At 33.7% G+C, this 19840-nt stretch overlaps 1 protein-coding gene across 1 annotated transcript; it reads left to right on the top strand.

Moving 5' to 3' along the window:
• Nucleotides 1–4860: 4860 nt before the first annotated feature.
• Nucleotides 4861–8022, top strand: LOC126776315 (transient receptor potential channel pyrexia-like). The gene has a single exon (XM_050498738.1). It carries the CDS (start codon nt 4861–4863, stop codon nt 7795–7797), a length of 2937 nt encoding a protein of 978 aa, XP_050354695.1. The 3' UTR covers nt 7798–8022.
• The last annotated feature ends 11818 nt before the right edge of the window (nt 8023–19840 follow it).

The following is a 19840-nucleotide window of genomic DNA, read 5'->3' as shown; positions in this document are numbered from 1 at the left end:
AGACGTTGGGAGTAATTCAAAACCTTCTCCTCAAAAGGGAGAGGAGGCCTTAACCCAGCCGTGGGACATTCACAGGCTGTTACTGGGAGTAATTTAAAAACGAAATATTTACTACTCACATTTCATTGTCATTCCACCACCAACTATGACAACTAGTGCTATATGTCGATAGTCCACTATCGATAGTATTGCAAAATTCATTAGTATTAATAAAAAACTATCGATAATATCGATAGCATCGATGGTGTTGGACTATCGAAAGTCGATGATTTTTCGATAGTTTTGAAGTTTTATTAAATCGTTAATACCGAATGAATTCCTATCGATAGTATTGCTGTTATCAATAGTACACGGTGCTATAATTACTATCGATAATATCGACAGTATTGACACAAGAAAATATTTTCGATAGTACTCCTGTCGTTGATATCGAGAATAGTTTTCGAGGTCAACTATCGATAGTCAAACTATCGACAGTTCCTCAGCACTGATGATAACTAAGATGCTATACTATCTATGTCAATTGTCAATGTCCGATTTTGATGGTTGATTTTGTTTTAAAGAGTTTTTATTTCATATTTCTATCAGGAGCATTTGTTCTTGTAACGATATTTTGATTTGCAAACACGTACATAGTTAAATGATTGAATTTACATTATACTATTTGAGTTATTTGTTAATGTATATAATACCCAGTTTTTACCAATAAAGTTTATAAAAAAATGCTAAATTATTTTTTAATTTTTAATTTGATTATTTTCTTTTGCGATTTTATTAAAAAATCGTTACCTGTAAATTTCTCTCATCATGTCCCGGGATTATTGGTGCGTAATATTGACTGCGGTAATGAGGGGAAATATAATAATAATATTAACATAATGCAAATTAAATGTCTGTAGATTCTTAGCACGCTTCGAATTGTTATTGTCACGGAGGAGCCTTTTATAAAAGTTAAGATTAAAAACACAAACATTGCAGTTATATTGTTTTTTATTTTTATTAATTGTAAACACACGTCTTCATGGATTTTTTAATAACTATTTTTATAAAAAATAAAAAAGAACTAAATTATTCAGTTATTTTTACCTTATATATATTATATAATATATTTTGATGTTAGAACGATCGTATTGTTTAAAAGTGTTTTACAAAAATGCTCAAATTTTCGAGTGTATAAAATACGCGAATAGGCGAGTGAACAGAGATACAAATATTTGCAAATTTCACGTTTGCTCGCTGTATAAATTATAGTTTATTGTCTCCTCTCCCAAGGGGTCAAGGCCCTGACCAGAAGTCTGGCGTATTTGATATGACAGATCAAATAAACTGACAAGAGTTACAAAGGGATCGTAGAACTGCAAATATTTATATTTACATTCTCATTGTATGTGGGTTGACACACTGTCAAAGCTGTAAAATTAGGCCCCCTCATACTGAGCGCGTTAGAATCGACTTATTTTACTGTGTTTTAGTTCACATAAATTTTTGTGAAATGTTTATTTACATTATATTATATTTCAAACGAGGCGTGAAGAGGCGTCTTGCGGGTCGGCAAGGCGGGGGCGGCTAGTGCAGAACATTCTTCCCGACTGTACTGACCGACGGCCGTCGTCGCGTTTGGACTCTACTACCACTTACCATCAGGTGGAGTAGAGTCATTTGCCCTTCGGCAAATATAAAAAAAATATATATCATATTTGCATATTGTAATTGTGTTATGTAATACATATTATACTAAAAATATAATATAGGTATGCAACGCAGCAGCGTTATATGACTTTTTAATAACACTACATACACTACATACTACATACATAGCATACACTGAATAAAATCATTATTAATTATTAAAATAAAGCGCTGCGTCTGCAGCGCTTGTCTGGAACTGCTGTTAATTGCTACTTGTGTATTGTTATATTAAATTATGAACACATGATATCATTCCTGAGTACTGAAGGTTATAAATGTTCCGACAATTGTTTGAAATTAATGATAATTACAAAATACACGTGAATGTGAAATAATACTATTAAAGTATTTAATTTTTTCTAAAAAAAGGCAATTAACCGATCCGCGTTGGTAAAGCGTGGTGGAATAAGCTCTAAGCCATCTCTTCAGGAAGATAAACCTTTGCTCGGTAATAGGGCATTAAAGAAATTATTCAATACTAGTTTTAGCCCGCGGCTTCCCCCGTGTGTTAGAGGGCACTTCCCCTCTCCCTCTAACACACGAGAGATTTTTAGGTATAAAAGTACCTTATGTCTTTGCTTTGGGTTCAAGCTTACTTCAAAGTAAATTTAATCAAAATCGTTTCAGTGGTTTAGTCGAGAAAGCGTGACAGCCAGACAGAAATATTTTCGCATTTATAATATTAATATAGAAATATATATATATATGATTTAAAAAAAAAATACGCAAAGTCCAAATTTATTATGACAATATATTATGACAATAACTTTTCACAGTACAAACGTCAACGAATGTAAAGAAAGAAAAACTAAAACGCACAGATTTATTTAAAAACACGAAGTCGTTTGAATTAAAACATTTTCAATGACTGTTTCATCTCTTCTTCTTATCTTTTAATTTTATGTAATGTGATAAAGAGTGTGATTGCGGAAATACTCTTTGCTTATATACATATATTATAAGCCTATTTAAAATTGTGCGTTCAAGGCGTTTATTCACTAAGCATGATCAACACAAATTTCTATTATATGCTCACAATTAAAGCGTATTAGATATTTCTACTCACTACACTACACATACTAACAGCCTGTGAATGCCCCACTGCTGGGCTAAGGCCTCCCCTCCCATTTTGAGGAGAAGGTTTGGAGCTTATTCCACCACGCTGCTCCAATGCGGGTTGGTGGAATATATATTAGACACATGCAGGTTTCCTCACGATTTTTTCCTTCACCGTCAAGCACGAGATAAATTATAATCACAAATTAAGCACATGGTACATATGTACTGTATGTATTGCACATAGCCTATAGATGAGTAAAAAGTCGAGATGGCCTAGTGGTAAGAACGCGTGAATCTTAACCGATGATCGTGGGTTCAAACCCGGGCAAGCACTACTGAATTTTCATGTGCTTAATTTGTGTTTATAATTCATCTCGTGCTTAACGCTGAAGGAAAACATCGTGAGGAAACCGGCATGTGTCTAATTTCATTGAAATTCTGCCACATGTGTATTCTACCAACCCGCATTGGAGCAGCATGGTGGAATAAGCTCCAAACCTTCTCCTCAAAAGGGAGAGGAGGCCTTAGCCCAGCAGTGGGACATTAACAGGCTGTTATTGTTATTGTAAGGAACTACTTCCATCTTAAATGACTTGTACTATTAAAACCTTATATAAGCTTAACATAATAATTATTTACATTAAAGCCTTAAATATATACAAACAAAAATATTAAAAATAGCTACTGTAAATTAAATTAAATTAAATTAAAAATAGCAACAAATCGTGACCCCGTGAAATGGTGGCAAGAATGCTAGCAGCGTTTCTCCTTTGAATCGCAATTCCGATCATCTGGGCGAAAAATGAACGAGCCCTTCACCAATTAAGACAATAAAGACGAGGTGTTATATTTTTGATGAATGTTTTATAAATAATATGTTTTGATTAAATTAAAAATGCAGCGGAGATAAGTCAGTGGGTATTTCATGGAATCTTATGGATGAATTAATTTCATAGGTTCTCAAACGGATGTCGGAACAGGCTATTAATTTAATTTTAATATATCATTAGATTTTTTCGTTAAAACACAATACAGATTCTTTAAATATATACTGATATAAATAATTATATTATTTTAATACATATTTGTTGTTTATTATTATAATTCATCTCGTGATTGATGGTAAAGAAAAACATCGTGAGGAAACCTGCATGTGTCGAATTTCACTGAAATTCTGCCACATGTGTATTCCACCAACCTGCCTTGGAGTAGCGTGGTGAAATAAGCTCCAAACCTTCTCTTCAAAAAGGGAGAGGAGGCCTTAGCCCAGCAGTGGGACATTCACAGGCTGTTACTGAATATATATTGATTCAAAAATTATCTAGATCTTCTGTTACTTTTTAATTTAGAGACAAAAGATATGTCACTGTTACAGCACTATTTTCATTTTTACATAAATTGGTAAAAAGAAGGTGACTGTCTAAATATGTCCTATTGGTGGGCTCTGCGTTTGGAGCTTACTAGCCCCGCAGCTTCATTGCGAATTATTTGGATACAAATGTGACGGTTTTCATCGAACACATGCAGGTTTCCTCACGACATTTTATCTTAACTGCCGAGCAAAAGATGAATTATAAACACAAACTCAATTCAGCATTGCTTAACCGGGTTTGACCCAAGAATCTATAAATCGTTTCATGGAAATTCAGAATTGAAAAACAACAACAATATGAAAATAGATAACAATATATTATCTATTGAATGACTTTGTTTTATTGAAAGCCCATTCATTGTGCACTTTATTTAATAACAAGAAGTTACTGATAATATTTCGTTCGTAATACTTTAATACATTTGAGTATGAATGTCCGTGAATTATTTATATTTCTAACGACTTCATTAATCTCATACGATTATATAAATTATATCTTACTTACTAAGAAATCATTAAATTTGTTATTGTTTTCATACTAAATAGATATAAACAATAAGGTAAATTAAGAACGTATTATTTATTCAACAAAAATGTTTTATTATTGCCAAAAAAATTTTGCTGTATTCATTAACGCGCATTAAAAATAGCGTAATAAATCACAACAGCAAACAAGATCTCGTTTGTCTCGCGAGATGAGATAAGATATAAATGGTGCCGCCATCAGTCGTTGTCCGACTATGGACAACTTTGGTTATCGCGAGATGGGGTGGCCTGCACCTCTTCAGACTCCGACACATTCAACGAACAGATCCCGTATAACAAGGAGCATCAGTACACGATCTCGGGAACCAGAAGAATATCCGCTTAAAGGCTCCTTCAAACATGTCCGTAACATCGATTTACTCGAGTCTGCCTCAGAGCCAGGAAAAGCTAAAGAATATTTATTTGTCGGACCCTCACCTCCAGCTGAAGATGGCTCTAATATGTATCATAGCTTCGATATTATGGCACCAGATCCAGAAGCGAGGCTTACCGAAGATATGATAAGGAAATCGTTGTGTGAAAAAGCATTAACTTTGGGTGCTGGCAGATTTTTTGATGACGTCGAATGTGGCTTAATCACGGCCGATAATATAGAGGAACATATTTGCTCCGCTCCAGAAGTTGTTGTTAATTTGACTTTGTTATGGGCAGCTTTGCTCACTCGTGATGAATTGTTACCAGCAATAATAGATTCAGGTGCAGACATACATTATTCCGAGCCAGTTGGACTAACGGCGCTTCATATAGCTGCTTTTAGCGGTGCAAGCAGATCAGTTGCGTACTTGTTATCAATTGGGGCTGATATCGATTATGCCCCAAAATACTTTGCTCCGCTTCATTGTGCTGCTTTTGGGAATTCTCTGGATGTAGCTGAAGTACTTATAGCTCATGGGGCTTCTTTACACGCTGTGGTACAACGGGCTGGGTGTGAAGATAACCTCGTTCACTGTGCAGTGAGGAATGACGCCCTGGAATGTATGGAACTATTTATAGAAAAAGGTGTTGACCCAGGATACAGCACCTCAGGAGGACTCAATGCGTTACATTTGGCCGCAGAGCTTGGTGCTCAAAGATGTTTAGCATTTCTATTAAAAGAAACAAAATTAAGTGTTAAGGGATTGACGAAGCAAAGAGATAAAGAATGTACAGCATTACATTTGGCGGCGTCAAGAGGTTATTCAGAATGTGTGGAACTTTTGCTGTCAGAAGGTGCTCAAGCTAACGTAAGGAATTACAGAGGTTTTACTGCACTTCATCTCGCCGCCAGATGTTCGAGCTTGGAATGTGTTGAAGTACTTTTACGCGATGGAAATGCAGATGCCAATGCTGAAGATCACGATAAAAGAACGCCTCTACACGCTGCTATCTGTAATACTGAGCGTGCTTGTGAAATTATCGATATGCTTGTGAGCTGGGGTGCACAAGTTAATAAAAAAGATGAGTACGGCTACTCACCTCTACATCTTGCCGCTATGGATGGATTGGCACAATGTGTCGAAACTTTAATTTTTTTAGGAGCCGACGTTACTTCCAAATCTAAAAAAGGCCATACAGCCTTAAGTGTTATAGTCAGAAAGACTCCTAAATCTATGACAATTTTAAGACACAATTTGGACAATGGTATTTCATTAAGTCGTTCAATCGAAGGTAATGAAGAGGTGCAAATCGAATTTGACTTTGGTAAGTTACTAAAATATTCTTACCCTCGAGAAATAACATATTTAAACAGTTTGATTGATGAAGGTCAAAAGGACATTTTGCAACATCCTTTATGTTCTGCATTTCTTTTTATGAAATGGCGTAAGATAAGAAAATTTTACTTGGCCCGGTTAATCTTCTGCTTCTTATTTGTATCATTCTTATCAATCTACGTACTAACAGCTGTTGTTAAAACATGTAAAGGAAAAAATTCTATGAAATATGGTGTGCCAAACGAACTATGTCAACATCAATCATTACTTGGTGACATTCTAGAAGAAAATCCCATTGAATTTGAAAGATGGGTATTAATAGCGATCACAGCGTTTGAAATAGTTCGTAAGCTGACAGGCATCACTGGTTATTCAAGTTTGTACCAATATTTTACAAGTTTTGAAAACTTAATGGAATGGTTCGTTCTTCTTTCTGTGTTTTCACTGTACAATATTCAAAAAGAATACGGATGGCAAAACCATGTTGGTGGCTACGCAGTACTGGGAGCTTGGACAAATTTGATGTTAATGATGGGCCAACTGCCAATGTTTGGCGATTACGTGGCCATGTATCAAAAAGTGTTGACGGAATTTCTAAAACTATTACTTGCATACATTTGTCTTCTACTTGGCTTTACAATTTGTTTCTGTGTTGTATTTCCGAACGAAGAAATGTTTTCTAATCCCTTAATGGGTTTCATCAGTACGTTATCCATGATGGTCGGTGAGCTTAATTTGAATATTTTAATAAACGATCCAATGCTCGAAGATCCTCCACTCATATCTGAACTGTCATGCCAAATCATCTTTATCCTTTTCCTTATGTTTGTAACTATTATATTAATGAATTTATTAGTTGGTATAGCGGTCCACGATATTCAAGGATTGCGAAAAACTGCTGGTTTATCTAAACTTGTACGGCAAACAAAGCTAATTTTGTTTGTTGAAATGGGTATGTTCAGCGCGTGGCTTCCGAAATGTTTACATAAATACGTGTATAGAACGGCACTTGTGTCACCGGAGGCTGGTAAAGTTATATTAAGCGTTAAACCTTTGAATCCTAATGAGAAAAGACTTCCAACGGATATTATGATGGCTGCGTATGAAATGGCACAAATTAACAAATTGAAATCAGGAAGATCTGTTAAAGAAATGTTATATAAAAACAGATACGCTTCAAAGTTTAAGAATGAGGGACAATCGAACGATCAGAATTTTAATATTGAAATACGAGGCATGCAAGAGAAAATAGACCAGACGACGTTTAATCTAAAAAAAATAGATCAAGAGATGAAACATTTGAATATACTGTTGATGGAACAAAGTAATTTATTGCAGAATTTGTTAAAAGCGATGGATAAATCATACGCCCAATATTCCATAGAATCGCCCATTTTCTTCCCTAGCAATGTATCTGATGTTACTTCGGTTACTAAGTGATATATTATCTAAGACTTGTATTATTATTTAAGTAGGTTGAATTATTATATACATATTTTTGTACTATTTTAATATGATTTAATTTGGGATTCTATCTATAGTTATGAATTTTCATATTGCGTAATGATTTATATTATATAATTACTAGATAGTTAAAAATTTCAGTATTTGTCATAACATTATGATAAAATATTATTTCGACCAGGGTATTTTTAAATAAAAATTTTGTCGCATATTTTGTTTGAATTAAATCATACACGCACTCGCGCTCGCTTAGCAATAAAAAAATTACCATATATATTTTAAAATTAATTAACTTTAACTGCTTTAAATGGTCCCACTACTAAAGACCTTATATTCTCTTGTCATGAAGGCTTGGCGCATATATTTTAATCTGACACAATTTTGGTTTCCTTACGATGTTTTCCTTCACCGCCAACCTTAAAGAAATATACACAAAGATTTGAACCCGCAATCATCGCTTAAAGTACACATTTTATCTATTGGAACATCTGGTGGTAGAGCTTTGTGCAAGCTCGTCTGGGTAGGTACCACCTACTCTCGTCTGGGTAGGTACCACCCAGACGAGAGTAGGTGGTACCTACCCAGACGAGCCTACACCCCACCTCCACCCAGGTTTGTAGGTAGAATATCTGACTCATCAGATATTCTACCGCAAAACAGCAGTACTCGGTATTGTTGTGTTCAGGTTTAAAGGGTGAGTTAGCCAGTGTAATTACAGACACAAGGGACATAAAATATTAGTTCCCAAGGTTGGTGGTGCATTGGCGATGTAAGCGATGGTTAACATTTCTTACAATGCCTTCCTTCGTCTATGGGCGTTGGTGACCACTTACCATCGGGCCCATATACTCGTCCAACTTCCTATTCTATAAAAAAAAACTGAATGCTTTTATGGAATAGTATTGTTTTATTGCTTATGTAACAAATTAGGCACATTCTCCACAAGAGTGTAAGTGATAAGAACTCTTATGTTGTAAGGCTTTGTTTGCGCACACTGACGTAGTTCCATGATCAAGGCGTTTGCGTTGTGGCAACATGAAGTTAATTTGCTATAGAGATAACAATGTATTTTTTAAAAAGTAAATTAAAACAGCGTCGCATACATACGAGGTTTTTATAACAATTCTTTGTTAAGGAAAACTTTTCGTAACGTAACGTCATATAAGCTGCTAACTCTGCAGATGCTTTTGTTATTTTGGTTGTGCGACAATGCCAAGAATGGATAAGTTTGGCTATTTCACGATAGAAAGTGATCTATTATATTTTAGGACAAAACTATAAGTTTTTTTCATTTAATTTTTTGGTTAATATATATTAAGTCATATATATTATTACAAGAAATGTAATAAGTTTTTAGTAACAGTCTGTCAAGTGTCCCACTGTGAGTTTAGGCCTTTTGAGGAGAAGGTGTGGAGCTTATACCAACATGGAGCTCTCATTAAGGTTGGTGATTTCACGTGTCAGATTTCGACCAACATATTATGCAAAAACAAACACAAATTATACAGATATATTTATATGTATAAGTTCACAGGCGAAGTTTACCTTTATCACCTAGCGTGAGATGAATTAAAAGTACATGAAAATTACCTAGGTTCATACCTCGATTAATTTTTTTTTTTAACTATCAACAATATTATAGGCTATATATTATTTCTCAATATGTAATTCTAATAAAATACTATTTCTCAGTAACCTAGGCTCGTCTAGACACTAATGTCGCGGAACAGAAGAATGCGGACATCACCGGGTGCAGCCAATTGGCAAAGTTCACGACCTCAGCTCAGTGAAGCGATTTCACATATATACATATATAACTAACATATGAACCCATTATTTGTTACTGTTTACTTATATATAGCAGATTCAATGATAATATTATTTATGAATTGAATATGTTACTGGATAATTGTAAGAACCGTTTTCTTATAATAAATCTAGCCAGACTGGAATCTGACGAAAAATTTTGAAGACATGTATGCATTTTCTTCGTGGTAGGTTATTGTGCAAGCCCGAACATACTCTACCGCATTCTAATTGTGGGTATTAGAGCCAATGAAACTGTAGGCACAACGGTTATAAAATCTTAATTCCTGAGGTCGGTGGCGCATTGACAATGTATGGTATGATTAATAATATATATTTCTTATAGTGTCAGTCTATAGGCGGTGATGATCGCTTACCATAGGATGACCTATTTGCCAGTCTGCCTACCGATTTTAAAATATAATATATAAAACAAAACAAAAATAAATAAGAGAAACGCTTCTTTATTGAATAACTTCTGACTTCTAATTTGTGACTTAAGAAAATTAACTTGTAATAAATAAATATATAGTTTAATTAGATTACAAGGGTTGTCATTTTCAATCAAATCAAATTGATTCGTGTTGATCTGAAACTTAAGCGCTATCGTTATAAAATATTAGCAAATCGTACACCGAAATGTTCGCCAGCGCATTAATCGCTTCTTGTATTAATTTCGACCGAATTCAAAAACGATCACGCTATAAATATCAGAACAGGGAAGAATTTATATATATTTAATGCGGATATTAATTTAGTAAGTGATTTATAACAGAAATATGGTCCAGGTCGGCGTCTCGGCGCCGCAAAGTGAGAGCCGATAACAATTAAACAGTAATGCAGTTGGCGCGCCGCTGCGCACGCGGCGGTACCGTCGCTGATAAAAGTGGAATAAAGAATTAAAATACATAAAAACGGAGAATTCTTTGGTACCATATATGTTAGGTATATAGGTAGTAAAATGATATAAAGGCAAACAGAATGAATATCTTATTAATTGAATTGGCTTCAGTAACCGCCTGTGAATGTCCCACATCTGGGCTAAAGGCCTCCTCTCCCTTTTTAAGGAGAAGGTTTCGAGTTTAATCCACCAAGCTGCTCAAAGTGCGGGTTGGTGGAATGAATTGGCTTGTAACAAAAATATTTTTATGCATAACTTTTGAAATTAGAAATATATTATGTCATAGTATTAGTCGGTGCGCATACAGATTATATAAATTTTATGATTATTCAAAAATAATAAAAACTTAGTTTCTTGACTTAGTTTCTTCTTCGCTTATTGTTGCTAGAATTCATATTTCGAATCAATTCTAAATTAATTATTTATTTAATATTATTATACATTTTCTGAAAGACAAGTTTTTAAATTTTAAATACTTTTCTAAATGATCTTACATGTCAGTAATTATATGACACGCGGCGCCGTCTTACGCTTTTTATCAAACGGCGCAGGCGCAGGTGCCCGCTGTATTAAGTATATCCATTTCTTAGTACAGACCCTGATAGTAGGAGACTAGCAAACGTAATATTTCCTAGAACGTATTCTTTATACGATGACCTACTACTATCTCTAGTTTAAAGACTATTTTTTTATAACTTGAGGCTCGATTATCTACAATTAAACTAATTATTTAGAAATGCCGAAGAGATTATGAAGAAATTTCAAAATTTTATGACGTTTATATTTTTTTTATATAAAGACTAATAAATACGAAGGTTATATATATACAGTAGTTGTCTGATCTTTGCTTTATCTAGCTTGAACCACTGAACCGAACATAAATACATTTGACGTATAGGTAACCTGGGACTTTTTTTATTTTTTTCTCGCTGGACAACGGATTTAAGTGAGGCTGCGTATCATCTATAAGTCTAAGTTTTTATCGAAAATGATATTATGAATATGTCTTGTTCGTACTTAATTACTTTTAACTAGGTTTTTAGATGTAAAGTGTCAAAATGTCTGCGATGTTTTTATTGTAGAAATGTCACTGTATAAGTGATGTTAAAACATTTATGATACTTTATTTTGGCAAGGAATGTATATTAAAATAGAAAGTTTTATATATTTTAACAAAGTGTGAGGAATGCTATCGAAAATGACAAAACACTGGATGAATTTTCCATCCAAATTTGTTCAATTATGATTAAGTAAGATCACGAAACGATGATGTAGATTTTCTCCAATTGAAAATAGCTCGTCGAATTCCATGATGTCGTGCAACAGCGATCCACATCGACGCATACTCCGAGCCATCGTCAGATCTTAATAAATCGTCCATTCCACTGATTAATGCGCCCCAGAATAGATGGCGCTACGCATACCTTAACCTACCTGTGAAAATCAGGGCTAGCTCGTTTCTCTTTCTTCTGATACATGTATTAACATCCGATGTGGCCTGTTGGAACCCTTCCCGCTGAAGAGATTCATATCAGGGTAAGTGGATTGCCCATTGAAAGTAAAATATTGCATTGATACTAACTACTATTAAATCTTGAAGATTTATAAACACAACTTAATAAAACCAACAGAAACACAGGTGTAGACTGTAGAGGAACTTTTTTTTGTGGTAATGACGGCTATTTATTTGTCATAAAATGAAAACATCATTTTATATTTGAAGTGAGGAGCTACGTGAGTAAGTGAGGAGTGAGGAAGAGTAAGTGAGGAGGACTCAACGGCGTTACGTGCGCTCAAGAACCAGCGGTACCCACTTCGTCTTATCGGGTCGCCGCAGGATCGCCTACCTCGAAATCTTTAACACATATACAAAAGTAAGTTTGTTTACATTTTCTAAATACCTAATCAGGTTATGTAGCACAAACGAATAAATTAAAACGCGAAAACGACATAGTCTACTTCTCACCGTAATCGATTTGATTTAATTTCATGCAAACTATATTTGAGGTAGAATTGAAATCATTGAGTTGGTATGAAAATAACTTCAATATATTGTTTTTTTACTAATTAATTTCGTTTTCAAATGTTTTTTTATGTTGCAGCACTTATATACGGTTTGAAAATGTATGTAAAAGAATCTTTAAACTAATTAGTCTACAATGAGATATGTTTATATGCACGTGAATATTATTCTAATAACGATACAATTGGAATTTCTGTATTTTTAATTTATGACCATTATCTTGGATAATAATGAAATATCTTGTATTAGTTAATAAACAGGAAGTAATGACTTAGATTTGTTCACGACTTTTATCAAACTAATAATATTTTTTTTACTTATCAACGCGGATTAAAAATGCTTGTTTATGAATTACAAAGATTAATTTTGTTATATCCTTATTGAATGAAATGAATGAACGAACTGCAATGGCGATTATTAATGGCAAATTAATAATAGAACTAATGAGTTGTATTATTTAATTTGGGCAGAGATGCTTCTATTATATTAATTTATAACCTACTTTGGAAAGAGTTTACATTTATTTTTAACTGGCAACACTTTTTATGCTTAAATAAATTATTGATTATTCGGAAATTAATCTAACGGAATATGTACTTTACATGAGACATTATGTAACTAAAAAAATGTCAAACCAATTTATAGTTCTATCAAAATATAATTTAATGCCTAGAAATATTTAAAAGCAATGTGTACGTTCGTTTTATCTTGCTAATATTTTTTAATTAATAATAATAATTAGTCGTTAATGCGGGCGTAGTGTTTATATACTGTTGGCTTTGCAAGTCTTGAGAGCAATGACGGTTACCTGTTTGGCAAAGCGATTCACAGACACGTGCCAGATATAAGGAGGCTACTTAAGGGTAGCCCCAGGTTTATGCTTAGAACCTCGAGTCACTATTTTAGCCTTATCGCTTCGGAATGTCAATGTGCCTTGGGGCCTTGGATCTTTCAGTCCGGGCCTGCTTAAGTGCTCAGAATTTGTACAGAGCGTGTCTTCTATGGAGTCGTTTCTCGGTTTTAGGACATCGTCGGGAACTATACCTACATACATCGTTTTGTATTTGATTTATCTCATGTCAACTTTAGAAATGATTAACACGTGTATCTTTCATTTTAAGTTTGATCGGTAAAATTAAAGCAATTGCCTTAAAACAATTGATTTCAATAGATTCGGCGAAATCGAATGCGTTTTTATACATTATAGTTATTCTTTCACAATTAATTTTATTTATCGCTATGTTAATTTGATGCAATGATTCTAATGAAAAATATAAATATTTCGAATTGCTATGTGCTTATTCTTACGGTTGGCACATTAACAAAGAATGACTTTTACTTCTTAAGTTGGTTCTAGACTCTTGCGTGTTAGGAATATAGAATATAGGAATATAGAATATAGGAACCAATAGTTCTTAGTTCAGGATTAATGCCTTTCTTTGCTTAAATATAAGCACATGTATTTATGTAAATTGCAGTGGCTTTGTTCTTCATGAGCTTTTATAATTTATAATATATGATAAAACCTGATGGCAATCGTTTCATTCTCAAGGTTCACCTTCTCATCAGCCAATCGTCTACGAATTTGACTAAAAATAGCTCTGGTTATATGTACAGATATTTTTTTAATGTTTTCTCTTTTTAATGTTATCTAGTAGTCTCCACAGACTTGTTGTCCGTGCGTTCGTTGAATTTTCTTATCGGTTAAGATTTTGGTAGATTTGTTCTAACTGCACCACAATCATACTTTTTGGATCGCAAATATTATAATCTGAGTAGCATTCTGGATTCCTAGGCTAATCTGGATAGCGTTTGGCCAGCCTGTTCATGTCGTCTTTATTATGGATCGTCTAAGGTCATAATTTTCTTTGATAGAAAAGGCCTTTCATCATAGATAAGGTGTGTGTGTGTGTGTGTGTGGGAATAATAAGTGTTTCGGCTATAGCGGCAGCCCTATCATGAATAATGTGTCTGTTTGTAACGATCCCTTTTCATGAAGTCAACGATGACAGCGCAGAGCATACCGGTCGCCGGGCTTAATTTATTTCAATAGTTATGCTTCGTGATACGAAATCACATGTTCGTGTCAATGTGCCGTTGTGATTATAATGTTGTAATCAAAGTTTTATTAATAGATTTTTTATATATAGACTAAAATTCTCGGGCAAGCCGATATGGCACAGTGGCTAGAACACATGATTCTAAGTAAAAGATTGTGAGTTCAAAACCAGGCAAGCACCTATTTTCACCTGCTTAATTTATGTGTAACATCTTAAGGAAACCCGAGTATGACGGATGAAAATTTGCCACATTTGTATCCAGCAGCTTAGGAGTGGAATATGCTCCAAACCTTCTCCTCATAAGCAGAGGAGACCTTAGGCCAGTACTAAGCCTTTTACAGGCTATTACTAACTACTATTACCAACATAGAACAAGCGAGACATATAATATATTATATGAAAAACGCTAAAAAAACTCCTTCTAATTTTCTCCAAAACATGATGATGATGTACCTTTTGTCTTGAGTGATTTCGGCCAAGCCATAGGTGACATAATTAATATTGTTGTTACGGTTTGATTATTCATCATTAGTTCTTAGTTTCCAAGGTTGGCGGCGCAATGACTGTATAACGCCAACGCCTATGATCGGTAGGGACCACTTACCACCAGGTGGCTCATTTGTCAGTGTGCCTAGTTGTTTAAAAAGCACTAAACACAAGTCATTTTTTATCTCTTTCCGAGCTAATAGTGTCGTATTTCGTTTATTTATTTGTACGTAACAAATATTTAATTATAATTGTAATGTATGATCATATATTAACTTATCGCACACTGAACCCATAACACTGTATCACAAAGTATTCCAGATAAGTGTCATATCAAAAATTGATAAAAAAACCTCTAATGAATGTTTAATTCATAGAAATATTTGATTATCCGAACGAAAACCAATATCTATATTACCGGTGGGAGATTTTAGTGACATATATTATTATAATTTGTTTATATCATTTTAATTATAAGAAAACTTTAAAACGATTATATTATTAATGATATTGTATGTTTTTTTATCATTCTCCATTATTTTTATTGGATTTTCTTTAAATTTTGTTCCAAATTCCAATTCCGGTTCCAAATTCAAGATTGATGTTGTCACGTGAGCAATATTTTTGTTCCTTTTGAATCGATCTCCAGTCGTTAGTTCAACTGAACATTTGATCTCGGATTAGAGATCACATACCGTGGCATGCGGCGTGATGTAATTAACACATTACACCTGGCTTATTATGTATAAAAATAAACGGATTGATGAGTGAAGTGAAATGCGCGCGCAATTAGCAGCAAGATGGCGGCGCGGCGCCGACGCGACAGTTCGCTCAACGCTGCAACCGAAAATGGTCAATGACGTTTTATGATGCTGAATCGTAAATATTATATAATTTTAATATCATATAACTAATTTACGCCTTTTTAATATTAGTTTGTCAGTAATATATTGTTGTATTTTATACATAAACTATGTCAGATTTATACCTTTACTATACATTTAAAGATTAGTTTCTATTTTCGATTTAAAATTAAAAAAAAATCGTTACAATTAAGGTAAGAAAATCACTAAATAACTGCGCGTGTAACTTCTACACGTAAAAAGGTTACCATAATAAAGAATCGTTTTTTTAATTACTTGACATATGATAGTCCAAATAAACATAATAATTAAATTATATTATTAATATACATGATAAAATAATAATGAAATATTAAACACATTGTAAATATATTAGAAAGATAATTAGAAGAGAAGGGCTATTCTGTAAGACCAAAATCGAAGCTCACGTGAGAAAAAAATCGTGAAATATCAGGAAGTGATATGCGATTACACATCAACACGCATCAAAATAGTATATCACCATAAGTCGGTTGTCATTTCGAGGGTACTCACCCTCGAAATGTAACATGCAACATTTTTTTGTTATCTACATCAAAACACTTTCTACAGAGTGCCTCAAATTTTCTGTGAGAGCTCTTCTAGCAGACAAGTCTTTGACCTTTTGTGTTACACTAATAATAATAATAATAAAATAAATAAGGATCCGAGATAACTTGCGAAATACTATTTGAACTGTATCGTCTGTGTATACCGTCTACTGATTTATTTATACGTTTTATTGTACAAGCAAAACGAATCAATAGTTAATGATATAAAAATATATATAAAATTAAAATAAAAAACGAAATACGCATTACAAATTTATAGCAATAACACGATTGTCCTGTGGCCTATTACCCAAGACGCTGGCACTATTGCCTGTCTTTACCGCTAGACTCAGCCTTCGGGCTAAATAAGCGCCAGCTCATGGGTCACCAGAAGTGTGGAAAACATATATTAATATTTGTCAACTCTATTAAATCGAAAGCTAAAACAAGTTGGTATTCAATTTACGAAAAATTGCTGACGGATATTTTATTTGTTGTCTCGTAGTCTCCACAGAGAAAGGTACGTCATGCGTACCTTTTTTTTAATTTCTATCAGTTTGATAGTTTGATGTGCTTCTTTTTTTATTACTAGGCAGCATGGCAATCAAATTTTTTGGATTGCAATTTTTTTCGCTTTTTGTCTTCATTTTGATTGATATAATTTGTCTTCCGAGCTGTTGCCAATTGGTCTTAGTAGGAGTGTATCAAGTTTAACCATATTGGATAATAGAAATATCTAATAGACGTTTATATTATTTATTTTTAATAATAGACAAACCCCACCAATAAAAATGGTATCAATCGCTAACATAATACGATTAAAAAATATCCACCCACTATTTTTTGTTTCGAAAGCAACAAGTTTGAACTTTAAATGCATTATACGAGTGCTAATTAAATCCATTCTATTTGCAACACATATCTTTGACACTAAAAATGGCATGCGCGCTGTGTGTACGCGTGTCTATTTGCGCATCGTGAATCAGTATACGTATGAATAACTATCACGCAATCGCAGATGAACGGGTTATCGACATTTATATAAAAAAATAGATTTTGGAGGAATGACTTAGTGTTTTGTCTTGATATTATTAATTTTATTCACCTTTTTCATTTTTCTTTGTTGATTAGGAAGGAAAAAGAGCCATAATTAAGTGTTGAACTTATTTATAAGAATCAGGGTGCAATTCTACAAATAAATTGTCACTTTATTGCAATCGAATCGAACCGTAATCGTCACCGTTTATACGTTTTGCTTTTTTAATTATTGACTATTGTCATAAAAGTTAACAACTAAGTTTGTTTTTGACACACGTTTAGTTCATATCGTTTCGGTTCCGATCCGAAATATAAAATATTATAATATAATAAACAGGGATCATAAATACAAAACAATAAATAGTAAAAAGACAAAAATTACAATAATAATATTCTATAGATTTTACATATTATAAATTAGATAAATTAATTCGAATTAAATTATAATACTAAATCAAATACATAAAATTAGATTACAATAAATTAAATCAAAAATAAATTTAAATTAAACAATGTCATGAATGTAATTATTCTCAATTTACATATTAATATTCATTATTAGTCAATACATGAATCATATTGCAATGATTCAAGTACTGACAGTCAAATCTCCATGCGAACATTTTAGGATGGTGTTGGGGCTGTCTGCCTGCGCAAAAGAGACATCGCTTACGCATGGTTGGATAAAAACAATCGATTTGCGAATCTGCGAACATCCCTGATGCACTACAGTACCGCGGCAGCCCCATCAGCACCCTAAACGCATTATTATACTGGACACGAAGTGCTCTGAACTGTTTCTGCGTACATGTTACCCACAGGCTGCACATGTACAAGTTTGTACAAAATGCTTTGAATAAGGTGATTTTGACAGAAACTGAGCATCGTGCAAATCAATATTATCGTAAATATAAATTGGTCAAGGTTGGATTGGAATTGAATCGGAAACATATCGTGATCATTATAGATTAGTAGAATTCGACCCCCCGGTTGTATTTATAGGATTCAAAACTCGTAACTTATATCATCTCAATATCAATCAAAATAATCCAAAAACGAATGCAAGAAAAATCTTTACTGAAAATTGCGGATTTAAATTAACTTTTGTAAATTTTGTAATCGTATTGTATTCTATCATTGTAAAAGCCTACCAATGTACATTAACAAATACATAGTAATATATATATTTTTAGTAGTAACCGCCTCTTAATGTTCCACTGCTGGGCTAAGGCCTCCTCTCCCTTTTTGAGGAGAAGGTTTTAGAGCTTATTCCACCAGGCTGCTCCAATGCGGTTTGGTAGAATACACATGTGACATAATTTCAATGAAACTAGACACATGCAGGTTTCCTAACGATGTTTTCCTTCACCGTCAAGCACAAGATGAATTATAATCAAAAATTAAGCACATGAAAATTCAGTGTTGCTTGCCTGGGTTTGAACCCACGATCATCGGTTAAGATTCACGTGTTCTTACCACTGGGCCATCTCGGCTTTTAGCATAACTATACGTAGGCCCAACTGTGTGCCTAGTGTGGGACTTACGTATTCGATAGCGTTGACGTTAACTGCGTTTTATATAGAATATCGATTATTGACAATTAGAAATCTTTATTCAAAATAGAAGCGTTACACTTACTTCGTTCTTTCCAAACAAACTATTTTTCGTAAGCAAGTAATTAAACACCTAAACAACACAAAGTATGTCATACTAAATATTTCATAAAATTTAGTGCACCAGTTATTTTTGATGGGAATATATGATTCCCAACTAGATATGGTATCATCGTTTATAATCCGCAGTGATTATCATAATATGATAATTGTCAAAATGTCGATATTAATTCCGATTTTGGCCACGCGCTACCAGATCCTCGTCGAACTGTATAATTTATATATTAAGCTAACTTTCGCAACCAACTTCTAGTTCGTTACACCAATAAAATTACTCACAGCACGCTTAAAGAAGCATAATTAAAAAAATAGTATAAGTTTGTTTTTATAAACTAGGAATGTAGGCAGGCAGATGGGCTACCTGATTGTAAATGGTCACCAGCATCCATGGGCATTGGCATAAGAAATATTAACCATTCCGTAAATCGTCAACCTTAGGAACCAGGATGTAATGTTCCTTGTACCTGTAATTTCACTGGCTCACTCACCCTTCATATCGGAACATAACAATACTAAATATTGCTGTTTGGCGGTTAAACATGTTATGAGTGTCACCACCAAGAAAAACGTTACATAACATTTCTAACATTTTCGTAATTT

The sequence above is a fragment of the Nymphalis io genome, chromosome 20 (assembly GCF_905147045.1).
Source record: "Nymphalis io chromosome 20, ilAglIoxx1.1, whole genome shotgun sequence".
Classification (NCBI taxonomy): domain Eukaryota; kingdom Metazoa; phylum Arthropoda; class Insecta; order Lepidoptera; family Nymphalidae; genus Nymphalis; species Nymphalis io.
This window is presented reverse-complemented; position numbering and strand designations above follow the sequence as displayed.